Genomic DNA, 13,041 nt, shown 5'->3' on the forward strand with positions numbered 1-13,041 from the left:
CAACCAAAATGCCTATTACCGCCGCGCCAGCTGCCGCGGCGAAATCACCGCGGCGAAAATAAACCAGCCGCATTTCAAAGTCGTTCCCGAAATGACCGCCAGGTGGCGCAAAGGGACATTGTGCAAAACAGCAGCAATTGCCGCATTTTAAAATGTAAGTGGGTTAAATAAAAAACCCTAAGCCTAATAGGCATATTTTTCATACAGGCTATATAAATAGGCCTATTAGGCTACAACAGGATAGAACCAAAGATAGAATAAATTTTAGAACTGAAAAAATAGAATCAAAAGTTAAAAATAGAGGCGATATTAGGAGCAATGACGCGGAATATTTTTACTATTCTATTGAGGAATTAGATAAATGAAGAGCTCTCGTGAGCGATACAATTAGCATAGTAATTTATAGTGATTTCAAAAGCAGTCCTTAAAAAAAAAATACATGGAGTAGTGTGGCATAATTTTTGAGAGATTACTCGGAACGCGTTTTAGTTAAGATCCTGGTTTCAATGCCCTTAATCTATATAGGCTAGGCTACTGCTTTAAAAAAAAAATGTCACAACGCGTTTTGAGATTGTTTTGAATGAAATATTGAAGTTTAAAATTAAGTGTTTTGGCACACCACGACGAGTGGCGAACTCTTTGTTTTGTTTTGCAAACTCCGCTAGCCTGTGGGGGGTTTGGAGAAGGCAATAGTTGCTTTATCGTGGGGGTGCAGGACAGAGGTGTTAATGTTCCGTCTTTCATATGGAGAGTGTCGGAGCCAGCCTGATGAGCAGGCAAAGGCAACATTCTTTTAAGGATTAATCTCAAAATCTCCAAAAGTCCATAGCCTATGTACAGTAGGCCCTATATCTTATTAAATTATATATTGTAGTTTTATTGATTGTATTTAAAGGTTTTCCACACACAATTTCAATTTAGCATACAGAGCTCTTTAATTCGCGACCCACCTCGTTTTATTGTAAGGTGAATTCAGCAAGGCATGCTTTATCTATGAAGGAACAAAAGCTATTTGTTACAGTTTTTTCTTTCGTGATTTGTGTGGATGACACACAGCGACATATACAGTATTATCAGCTGTATTATTAATGCTTAATTTCGAGAAAGACCCGCCGCGCGCAGTGAGGGAGACCAAACTTAGTAAAAAAATATCCAGCGCGAGAGAGGCAAAGAAAAACGCCTGTTCTTAATTTGTTGCTTTGAACTTTTTTCGTTTTGTACCGTTTTAATTTTTTAATTTAGCTGGAATTTCTTTGACAATAGACATTTAAAATGTTGCAAGAATAAGATTGTGTTTCTTATTTTGCATCACAAAGGGAATAAACTCTATCGATGCAACCCTGTTTAAATAAATAAACTGTCCCGACACTTTATTCATACCTTGAAATGTGCGATGGGTTTTCAAACTTAATTAATTTTCTTTTTCTTTTACATTTTCATTGTTTATTTTTTAATTGAAAGTAATACTGTATTGAAAGTATTTTTCTGATTTGTTCGATCTGTTTTGAAAAACAGAATTGAATTCTCGTGAATGATTCACACACACAAAAAAAAATAATTTAGCAGATTAAAGACGAGCTTCATCATCTTCATTTTCTGGTGCAATCGGCTGACTGTCTTCCTTCATCAGATTCATCAGTGTCGTCTTTGCAGCGGCACACCTGGAATGTTGCAAATGTATGTTGTAATGTACAATTGATAATTAAGCAAGATGATTGGCTTTAATAAACAGATGCATATTTAAGCATCAAGAACGGAAAAACATAAACACTGCCAGCTACACTGAGATTCGATCTCAGATCGTTTGAAGCTCCGAGAGGCTATTGTTAATGCACTGATCACAGAGCTATCGTCTGAATAGCCTAGGTCTACTACTGTTTGTTCGGTATTTGAACCGATTTGAATTCGGATTTGTTTTGTTTTATTTTGTTTTAAATGTATTTTTACATATTTTGCTTTCGTTAATGTTAACCAATTCTGTTGTAGCATAATAGGCCTATATTTTTTTCCCTAAAAGTTTGTTTTATTCTCTGCTTTGTTTGTTTATATTTTTACATATTCAATCAGTCTCATTTTTGTTCAAATAATGAAAACAGTTTTTTTTTTTTTTTTTTTTAAATAAACAGATAGGAAACGTACCTTTTAAAATGCCGCAGTTGCTGCTGTATTGCCCTGTCACTTGCGCCACCTGGTATAGCCTAGTCATTTCGCGAACGACTTTGAAATTCGACTGGTTTATTTTTGCTGCGGCAGTAATAGGCATTGTGGTTGATTATTTATTAAATAATTCAATTGATAATCATAACAACATGTAAGCCTGAATATAACAAAGAATGCTTAAACCGACTAACATCGGTTAGTAGGCTAACTTCAAGTCCTGAAAATGTTTTAATTTTATGTAAGTAAATGACAAGTAACCTATTGACACATAGCCTTTCTAAATTATAGAAAAACTGGGCACACAATTTTAACGTGTCTACTTTGTTTAAATTTAATTAATTTGAATTCGTTTAACCACAATATTTATCTTGAATTTATCTGTGACCTCAGCTCAGATTACTGCCGCGGCAGATTACGTCATAAAGAGAATAAACGGACACTTTTCAAAGTCTGTGATTACAGCGCCACTCAGCGGTAAAAGGCAGCAAATACACATCCCAATTTTGCCGCCGCGGGAACGGCGGCGGTAAAAGTCTCATTCTGGTTGTCCACCATCTGTATATATATATATATATATATATATATATATATATATAAATATAGCTGCGAGCAGCGATGGAGGGCCCAAGCCGGTGACACCGCCACCCCGGTGGCTTTAGTGTAACTAAAGGCACCAGGGTGGCGGTGCCACCGGCTTGGGCCCGCCATCGCTGCTCGCAGCTATATTTATTATTATTATTATTGTTCTTCAAGGGTTCGGGGGCTTTTGGGGCCTTTAACGTGCTCAAAAACTCATGAAACTTTGCACGCAGGTCAGAACCCGCGGCCATTAGGGCCGGGCTGAAGCTGGTACCCGGGCGTGGCAGGGGGGCTCAACAGCGCCCCCTAGAACACAATCTTAAATCTTGGACACATACAAGAACGTATTAGTATGAAACTCGGTACACATATAGATCTCATCGGGCCGAACAACTTTCGCGCTCTAAGTTATTAGCTCTGCCCAACAGGAAGTCAGCTATTATGGGTTGTTTGAAAAACGCATGCTGTGGAATTTAATGTACTCCTCCTAGGGAATTGATCCGATCCACACCAAACTCGGTCAGCATGAAGTCAAGATATTGAGGATGCTAAATTGCGGACGGATTTTTGATATCTCGAACGGTTTGGCCGTGGCGATGAAACGAATTTATAGCGAGAAAAGATAAACAGGAAGTGTGTTATAACTTCTGCATACATTAACTGATCTTGATGAAACTTCCGCAGTGTGTTCGTTGTAAGAGGCCGATCACATGGATGTGACTATTGTGAGTCAAAGTTATAGCGCCACCAACTGGCAGCAGGAAGTGTGTCACTTTCAAAATGCTTTGAAATCACCCTCTTATTTTTACCCGATTTGCTTCAAACTTTATGTGTATAATGTAGACACACGGCAGATGTAGACCTGTGAAAGGTTTATTGATATCTTAAATACTGTTGCCGTGGCAACGCATCAAACTTTAATATTCTTTTCAGATGCTTTTGAGACTCTTAACATACTTGAAATTGGATGAAACTCGACAGACACATCACATTTATTAGCCGGTAGACATGTGCAAAGTTTCAGAAACGGGCGTGGTGAGGGGCTCAGTAGCGCCACCTTTAGTCAAAAATGGGGGCTTAGTTTTAAGTAGAGTCACAAAAATCGTTATGTATATTGTTCTCATCAAGCCGGACAACTTTCTAATTTATAGTCATAAGCTGTGACCAACAGGAAGTGAGATATTTTGGTTTGAATGTGATTTTTTGTAGAATTCTCTCCCTCTCTCTCTCTGCCTCTGCGTCTCTGTGTGTGTGAGGGGTGGGGGGATTTGTCTCTTGAGTGAGATTTGTTTAAAATTCCTGTTTTTCAAGGTTTCAGGGGCTTTTGGGGCCTTTAACGTGCTCGAAAACTCTTGAAACTTTGCACACAGGTCAGAACCCGCGGCCATCAGGGCCGGGCTGAAGCTGGTACCCGGGCGTGGCAGGGGGGCTCAACAGCGCCCCCTGGAATGGGATCCGAACACTTGTCCATAAATCAAACACACTTGCATGTAATGATATGAAACTCGGTACACATATAGATCACATCGGGCTGAACAACTTTCGTGCTCTAAGTTTTACGCCAGCCCAACAGGAAGTCGGCAATTATGGGTTGTTTGGAGAACGCTTGCTGTGGAATGCGAAGTACTCCTCCTAGAGAATTCATCCAATCCCCACCAAACTCGGTGTGCATGAAGTCAAGACATTGAGGATTCTAAATTGCGGACGGATTTTTGATATCTCGAACGGTTTGGCCGTGGCGAGGAAACGAATTTATGGCGAGAAAAGAGAAACACGAAGTGGTATAACTTCTGCATACATTAACGGATCTTGATGAAACTTCACCAGTGTGTTCGTGGTAAGAGGCCGATCAGATGGATGTAACTATTGTGAGTCAAAGTTATAGCGCCACCAACTGGCAGCAGGAAGTGTGTCACTTTCAAAATGCTTTTGACAAAAGTGGGGGGGTTAGTTTTACCCACAGTTTTAAAAATCAGTACGTACATTGGTCTCATCGAGCCGGACAACTTTCTAATATACAGTTATTAGCTTCGACCAATAGGAAGTCAGATATTTTGGTTTGAATGTGGATTTATTTGCAAATTCAGCCTCTGCTTTTTACCCACTCCTGCTAAGTGTTTTTTTTTTTATTCACACCAAACTTTTTTAACACGATGAAAATACATTAAACATGCTAAATTGTGAACGGATATTAAATATTTCAAACGGTTTTGACATGGCGAGGGATTAAAATAATGTCAAAAAAGGAATCAGAAAACATCTCATATATTCTTAAAATTTAATTATACACCATTTATTTTTATATAAAATTATACAAATATTAGAACTAAACCTATTTTATTCTGTTTTTGCAATTCAAAAAGTATGAAAAAGTTAAAAACAGGCTATTTAGTGCTATTTGTTTCAACAAAAAAGCAAACATAGGGCTATACTGCCCTCTTGTGTCCAAAAGGATATCAAAATAGTATATAAAACGTTTTACTAGGTAGGCCTATTGTATTTAAATATAAATTTATTAGGTATATGACTGTGAGGATATTTTCCCATCGGTTAAGCGACGTGTGACACGAGCGGGTGCTTTTAAATCGCTAATATAAAAGTGAAAGTAAAAAAACGGACGTCCGCACGGACATTGATAATGGTGCACGTTGGAAAGAATGATACTTTTAAACATAACACTAAACCGCCATTAGGTGTCGCCAGGCGACCATCTTAATGAGCGAGTCATTGATTCATTCGTTCAAACGATTCATTCCAATGACTGAGTCATTCATGATTGAGACAGATGTTTATGGATTGACCATTGAATCTTTGAGTCAAGCGATTCGTTTCAAAATGCTGAATCATTCAGTAATGAGAAAACAAGTTGCTGTGATCTTTGTTTAACTATTTTTGCTGCTGAAACAGAACAAAAACAGTCAATATTGCATCTAAAATGTAAGTGACTTAATTGTAACTGTTTATTAACCTGTTGTATGAAATCAATGTCACAGTTTCAATCGTGATTGTATTCAGGAAATAGTTGCCTACTCGTCAAGTGAGGTTGCTTAACTCTATCATATGTTATAAAATATATAAAAACTCCATATTTGTAATTTTTATAGTCAGTATGTTGTTAACTGGGTTGCTTTTTTGTGTGCTGCGCTCATTTGTTTACAATTCTCCTGGAGAAGCAGCATGAGCCTCAGCAGTGCAACCTTGTTACCATTGATCAGTAATACATTTATTATTAACTGCTGATTGCAACTTAAAATGAATGTAATGAAATTAGAATAATCTCTCGTTTTAGTGATTCCCAAGTTATTTTTTTTGTTATTGACGTTCTAATCAGGCTATACTCTGGTCGGGCAAGTAAAATTCTCTTTCAGGTAGGCCTATTGTATTTATATATAAATATATTAGGGATGTGACTGTGATAAAATTTTCCCACCGGTTAATCGACGTGTGACACCGCTGAGCGCTTTTAAATCGCTAACTATAGTATACTATATACTAGTAAAATACAGACGTCCGCACAGACATTGATAATGGTGCGGAGTAGAGCGAGCATTTTCAATTTATTCCTATGGATGTAGGAATTAACTAAAACATTTTATTTATGTTTTTGTGTCCACTTTTCAACCGCAACCGCGTCACACACACACACACATTCCAGAATTGCAATCTTGACATCGCAGCCTGTTCATTATAGCCCTAATACAATATAATAATAAAAATAGTCAACCTAACATAAACGAATTACACTGCTCTGTTTAAATAGTCAGTAGTACAATTTGTACCATTTACAGTAAGCAGAGCTCCACTGTGATGTTTCCAAGCACATTTTTGCGCGCGTGAAGAGGATGATTTTTTCCATCGATATTGGAACACGAGTGAAGTACAAAGCCTATAATAAAGAATAGTTTAGCATCCAAATACATCGCAAATATTGAAACATTTTGATTCTAATGAGAGGGTTACGTGAGACCAACACTGCTTACTTTCGTTTTTATTTTTACATTAAATTTAAAGGATTTGTTGTGGAATATTTTGAGTGTATCATAAAATCAGAATAAGGTAAGACAAGTAATATTTTCTGTCTTATATATATATATATATATATATATATATATACACGTGTGTATATATATATATATATGTATATGTATATGTGTGTGTGTGTGTGTGTATACATATATAGATAGATAGATAGATAGATAGATAGATACCGTAAATCCTCTAATAGTGGCCTGTATTCCATTAGTGGCCGGGTCTCTAACATTGGCCGGTCTCGCTGTTGGCGGAGGTAAATAAAGGCCGGTCTCTAATAGTGGCCGGGGCTATTATTGGATACAACGTTTTTCTGGGCAGGCCACAACATTATGCTTGTGATAGTAACATGCAAATACCACAGGGGGGCAATGTTTGCTAATGAATCCAAGCCATAGCTATGGTAGCCTGGTTATGTCAATCACTTCGCTCTTGACTCGCACGTGAGAATTCAGTCACCGGTAGGCTAATGTTGTTTACCATGGCAGCTGCGGAGCCAAAGAGGATTTTTGGCGAAAATCTATTTTTTTAACCCCCTGGGATCGACAATCGCACTGGCGCGATAGGCTCGCTTTTTTTCTTAAGTGCAAACGAGTTTCAAAATACTCTGTTGACTTTGATCTCTTAATTACGGAGAGCGCGCGTTATTCAAACGCAAATAATCTAAGGCGATCCACGCAAACCTGAACACCCACAATCAGCTGGATAACACACATCTATCTAAGTAATAATAATCGTGGAAAATTTACCTCAGAAGTGCTTGGAAGTATTATTTCGAGGAGCAACGGATCCAGCTGAGAAATAGGTCAGTTCTATTTGCTTTGTTTTAATCGCAATAGTGTCTGTAAGTTACACGCAAAAAGACACGCGTTTCTAGTGTGTGAATGAATGAATGAAATCAATGAATGCACAGATGCGTGCTGTTGTGGAGCTAACGTTACTACTGCTGGAACAAATACTGTTTCAAAATGAGTCATTGCTTTTCACAAAAAATATTATTTATATTATATTTATTTGTTGTTAATGTTCTGTATGCATACCATAATGTTATATGGTAACTAACTGTACGTTTTCAATAAATTAACCTAGTATTTTATAGGTTAAAATAGACACAAAATCTCGTTTTTATTCATTCTACTGGTAGTCCGTTTTGCTCAAATACAAATAAAGGCCTGTCTCTAATTATGGCCTCCTTCCAATAAAGGCCTGGGCCGCGATGCGCTTGAGTAAAATAAAGGCCCGGGCCTTTATTAGAGGATGTACGGTAGATAGATAGATAGATAGATAGATAGATAGATAGATAGATAGATAGATAGATAGATAGATAGATAGATAGATAGATAGATAGATAGATAGATAGATATAGATTGATAGATAGATATTTATATACACACATATATATATATATATATATATATATATATATATATATATATATATATATATATATAGATAGATAGATAGATAGATAGATAGATATTTATATTTATATATATATATATATATATATATATATATATATATATATATATATATATATTAGGGCTGGGCAAGTTAACGCGTTATTATCGCGTTAACGCATTAATTAATTAACGCCGACAATTAGTTTATCGCGCATTAACGTACTTTTTATTAGTATTATTTTGAAAGTCCGTTGCTCACCGCGTCTGAATACACATACCATAGATAGACTATACAACCGAATACAACACAAACCATGGGTCATAGGAGGGGTGGGATGTTTCTCAGTAAGCTACTGGCTGCTTTGGATGGGTGTCATCACGCGTCTCAACCAATGAAAGCATTTGTTGTGAGCCTAAGAGAGCTGCAGCGCGAAACAGAAAATATCTGGTGCGGAAAGAAAAATGGAAAAAGGTACCGATCTCTTAAATGGACATTTTTATTTTAAACCTCTTCCACATGGTCGAGTTGATAGAACTAAAGCTATTTGTAACCACTGCAAAGCTGAATTTTCTTATCATCGGAGTACTTCGAGTCTGAAGTATCACTTAAATGCAATGCACACTGTTGATGCCAGCAAATCACACCCTCAAACAAACAGTGGAGGAAGGCTTCGGCAGACTACATTGGATGCAGCATGTGGGCGAACTATAGACAAACAAAAGAAAGACAAGCTAACAAATGCCATTGCGAAGTGGGTAGCTACAAACTGCAGGCCGATTAGTATTGTGGAAGATGTCGGTCTGAAGAATGTTATTAGGATCGCAGCGAATGACTGCACGTATGAGCCTCCCCCAAGACGCACCATCGCAAGAAGAATACACGAATTGTATGAAAAGGAGAGGACTATAAAGGCGACGGCGTTACAACGTGCACCAACTGTTGCCCTCACCGGAGACTACTGGACATCGCTGGGTAACCATAATTACCTCGGAGTTACAGTGCATTACATTGATGAACAATGGGAACTGCATTCACATGCTCTGACTGTAATGAAAACGCAAGAGAGACATTTTGCGGAAACGTGTGCTGAACATTTTATTCATGTTGCACAGCAGTGGGACGTTTCAAATAAAGTAAGCACACTTAGCACAGATAGTGCAAGAAATATGATCGCTGCTGCGAGACATCTGCCTTTTGAACACGTTCCCTGCGTCGCGCACAGTCTCCAGCGTTCTGTCACAGTATCTCTGCACAACAGCGCGTTTGACAATGTCCTGGCCAAATGCAGAAAGGTTGTGGGCCATTTCAAACACAGCCCAGCAAGTGCTGCAGAATTAGAACAAAAACAAATTGAACTTGGACAGAAGAAAGAGTCGCTTATACAAGACATTCCAACCAGATGGAATTCGACTCTGGACATGATAAAAAGTGTCCGCAGAAACGAACAGCCACTGAGGGATGTCCTCACCACACACAACACGAAGATCGCCATGCCAACAACAGCTGAAATGGACAAACTGCAAAGGTTGGAAATGCTACTGGAGCCCTGCAGGTATATTTTACGTCATTTCTCACTGTCTTGTCTGAGTGCATGTGAGAGAGAAATACTGTGTCTGTATGTGTGTGTAAGCATGAATATGAGGACATTTTTTTTGTGTATAAGTGAATGCAAAACATTTGAGTGAAATGGGTTTGACTTTTTGCAGGTATGTGACTGAACTTCTGGGAGGAGAAAAGTATGTTTCATGCTCTGTGGTTCTGCCTGCTTTTTGCCATCTCTCTCGGGTGATGGCGAGCTCAGATGATGACCCTGCCTATGTGGTCAAATTCAAGTCTACATTCAAAACAGACCTGGAGACACGCAAGGAAAATGCCAACATTGCATATCTGAAGATTGCAACCGCATTAGACCCGAGATTCAAGGACCTCAAGTGTATACCCAGAGCTGAGAGAGGTGAGGTGTGGGCCTCAGTCACTAACTTACTCAAGGAACAGAGGGTTGTTGCAGAGGAACCTGTGGAAGCAACAACATCAAAGCCACCAAAGAGAAAGTTTGCCCTATTGGCTGCTTCATCAGAGTCTGATTCTGAACCCGAGGAAGACTCAATTGAGAACTATGTGCGTCGATACAGAGAAGAGCCCACCATCAGTACAGAGGCCTGTCCATTACAGTGGTGGTCCAAACATGCAGGCTCACACAGCAGGCTGGCCTCCATTGCACAGAAGTACTTGGCCACACCTGCAACATCCGTACCCTGTGAAAGGTTGTTTTCTCTTGCTGGTCATATTGTACAGAAGAAGAGAGTTTCTTTATCATCTGAAAATGTGAATGACCTTGTGTGTCTTAGCAACTAGCTTGGTGCAGATGAGTAAGTAAATGTAAAGTTGGAAGAATGGATAAATGCAGTTAATTTTGTCCACTCAACCTGTATTACTGAATGTTTTTTTTGTTTTGTTTTTTGGACTGAGATTCTCCAAAGGAGATTTATGTTGTTGTTCGGAAGGGGCTAGTTATAATGTTATGATCAAGGTTCTGGAATTTATTTATTTTTTACAAACTAAACAAAACGTTAATGCCCTGGCAGTGGCAAATAGTTTTGGTTTTATATTTAATTTTAATTTGATTACATTAATGTTTAAGTTAAGATTTACAAGAAATATGTTAACTGCTACTAACTTTTAACTGCTGTAAAAAAAAAAAGATTTGCATGTGAATCTCTTTTGCGCGAGTGGGCGTGTTCAAATTAAAAGTAATTAGGAAGCGTTTGAGAAGCTGGACATCTTGTTGGTTTTATACAAATTACTTAAACAGAGAATATTTGTTTTCAGTTTGAAACCGATCATTTAAAAGTACACACTTAAATGTTTATAAAGGTATATGGCTCATAAATGTGTGACAAGTATTCGCTGAGTTTTGTTTCAGTTTATAGACGTGCTCAAGAAAAAAAAGTTAACCGCGACGGAGAGGCAGAACGCACACCCTGTTTATTTTCTTTATTTTTCAAAAGCACAATGTTTTGATTTGATTGTAAGTGGACACATACAAAAGTAGAAATATCACAGATTCTTTTTTTATATTTCTTTTTTCTGTATGACCATAAATGATGGAGAAATTTAAGTTTATAGTTCTACAATGTGAAGAAAATCCAGCAAAACGCGGGGGCGCGTTTGCCGACCTCAGAGGGTTAATCAATGCATGCTGATGAACAATGTATAATAATAATAATAATAATAATTAATCTGCATACCCTAGTTTTGCACTGATGTAAAAAGACTGACAGTGACACAATAAGACCTCATGTTAGCAAAATGTTTTAATCTTTTAACTCTTAAAAAAAAAAACTTAAAAAAAACATGTATGTTCTTTAATGTTTGATTATTATTTTACGGTCTTCACATAGGGATGGGAATTGATAAGATTTTATCAATAATAATGCCACTGACGATTCTGATTATCGATCCAATTCTTTATCGATTCTCTTATCGATTCTTGATAGCACTGTGTGGAAAAATGTAGTCATATGCTTCTTTTTTTTTAAAACAAGTGGTTTTCTTTATTTTGAAGTTTAAGCTTGAGTTAGCAAACTGTACTTTTTTATATAATTTATGTAATAAATATAACCTTATTGTAAAGTGTTACTGATTAGTTACACCGATTCAGACGTCACCTGAGCTACTGTTGGAAAGATTAGTTGTTTTAACCAAAAAAAAAAAAAAATAGTTGTTTTAACCATTCATTAAAATGATTCGGTTCAAAGGAGTCATTAGTTCGCGAATTGGACGTGTCGTGCGCGTTGTGTGATTATGCCAGCAGTTAGGACACTGACATCCAAGATTTGTGTCAACATAAAAACATTTCATCACTGTATAGTTTTATTTCGTTTAATTCAAGTGTTGTTTAAGTCAGCTGAATGTCCAGAACGCTTTTCAGAGAAGATAAGGAAACTTATTTAGCAAAATTCACACCCAGCAGTAATTCAGAAAAAAAAGGTCTTTCGACCTTTTACCACCGTGTCGATTTATTTTTGATTAATATGTGCGTGCGAGGGAGAGAGAGCAACACAGCGCCTAGTTTGGAGACGGTGAAGTCGTTTACACAGAGAGTGCGCGCGCGCGACCGGCTCTCTCTCTCTCTCTCTGCTCGTTCTTTCAGTTAAACATACACCCTGTCACAAACGCAGCCGTTCATCTACATTACTCACCGATCAAATAAGACTTTGGCGGGACAAAAAATCATTTTGGTGGGCGCTAAAATGCAGGAAAATTCATGCGCGAGTTTCCATTAGACTCGCACGGTAGCCAGCCGTCTCATCAAATGGCGAGCTCAGCTCAGTTGACGCTGTGTGCTTCAAGATTCTGACGCAAGTCCTAAGATTCCAATTGGCCAAGAGAAAAAGTGCTAAGATTCCGATTGGCCCAGAGAAATGTCAATTATAAGAATTATCCAATAATGTTTCGCAATTCTAGCCTGCATGGCAGTTACTGTGAGAAACAATACCCCCCCCCCCCCCCTCGAAAAAAAACTCTCCGGTTCTACGCGATTCACGTAAATGACCCAATTGACCAAGAAAACGGCGATTGTCGCCGAAAAGCGACAAGTTTGCAGGTATGGATTAATCGCGATTAAAAAATGTAATCGTTGCCCAGCACTAATATATATATATATATAAATATATAAATAAATAAATATAGCTGCGAGCAGCGATGGAGGGCCCAAACCGGTGACACCGCCACCCCGGTGGCTTTAGTGTAACTAAAGGCACCAGGGTGGCGGTGCCACCGGCTTGGGCCCGCAATCGCTGCTCGCAGCTATATTTTTATTTCTTTCCCCCAAAAATAAAATTTTAATTATTACTAACCACAAACTTT

General features: G+C 38.0%; 2 protein-coding genes across 7 annotated transcripts in view; one reads left to right on the plus strand and one right to left on the minus strand.

The window, feature by feature from the left end:
* LOC311301183 (putative ATP-dependent RNA helicase DDX5) overlaps positions 1-13,041 on the minus strand; it is a 332,367-nt gene that overhangs the window by 233,128 nt on the left and 86,198 nt on the right. The window lies entirely within an intron of this gene.
* Positions 8,546-10,656, plus strand: LOC311301188 (E3 SUMO-protein ligase ZBED1-like). The gene is made up of 2 exons (XM_084426125.1): positions 8,546-9,724; positions 9,879-10,656. The coding sequence occupies exons 1-2, from the start codon at positions 8,634-8,636 to the stop codon at positions 10,525-10,527; spliced, it is 1,740 nt and encodes a 579-aa protein (XP_084282251.1). The 5' UTR covers positions 8,546-8,633; the 3' UTR covers positions 10,528-10,656.

Source organism: Rutilus rutilus, assembly GCF_951802725.1.
Source record: "Rutilus rutilus genome assembly, chromosome: 12".
Taxonomy (NCBI): Eukaryota; Metazoa; Chordata; class Actinopteri; order Cypriniformes; family Leuciscidae; genus Rutilus; species Rutilus rutilus.

Bases quoted from the DNA above. Each gene is read 5' to 3' on its own strand.
- LOC311301188 (XM_084426125.1), top strand. From the start codon at position 8,634: ATGGAAAAAGGTACCGATCTCTTAAATGGACATTTTTATTTTAAACCT. The intron at 9,725-9,878 runs GTATATTTTACG...GACTTTTTGCAG, and splicing joins ATGCTACTGGAGCCCTGCAG to GTATGTGACTGAACTTCTGG.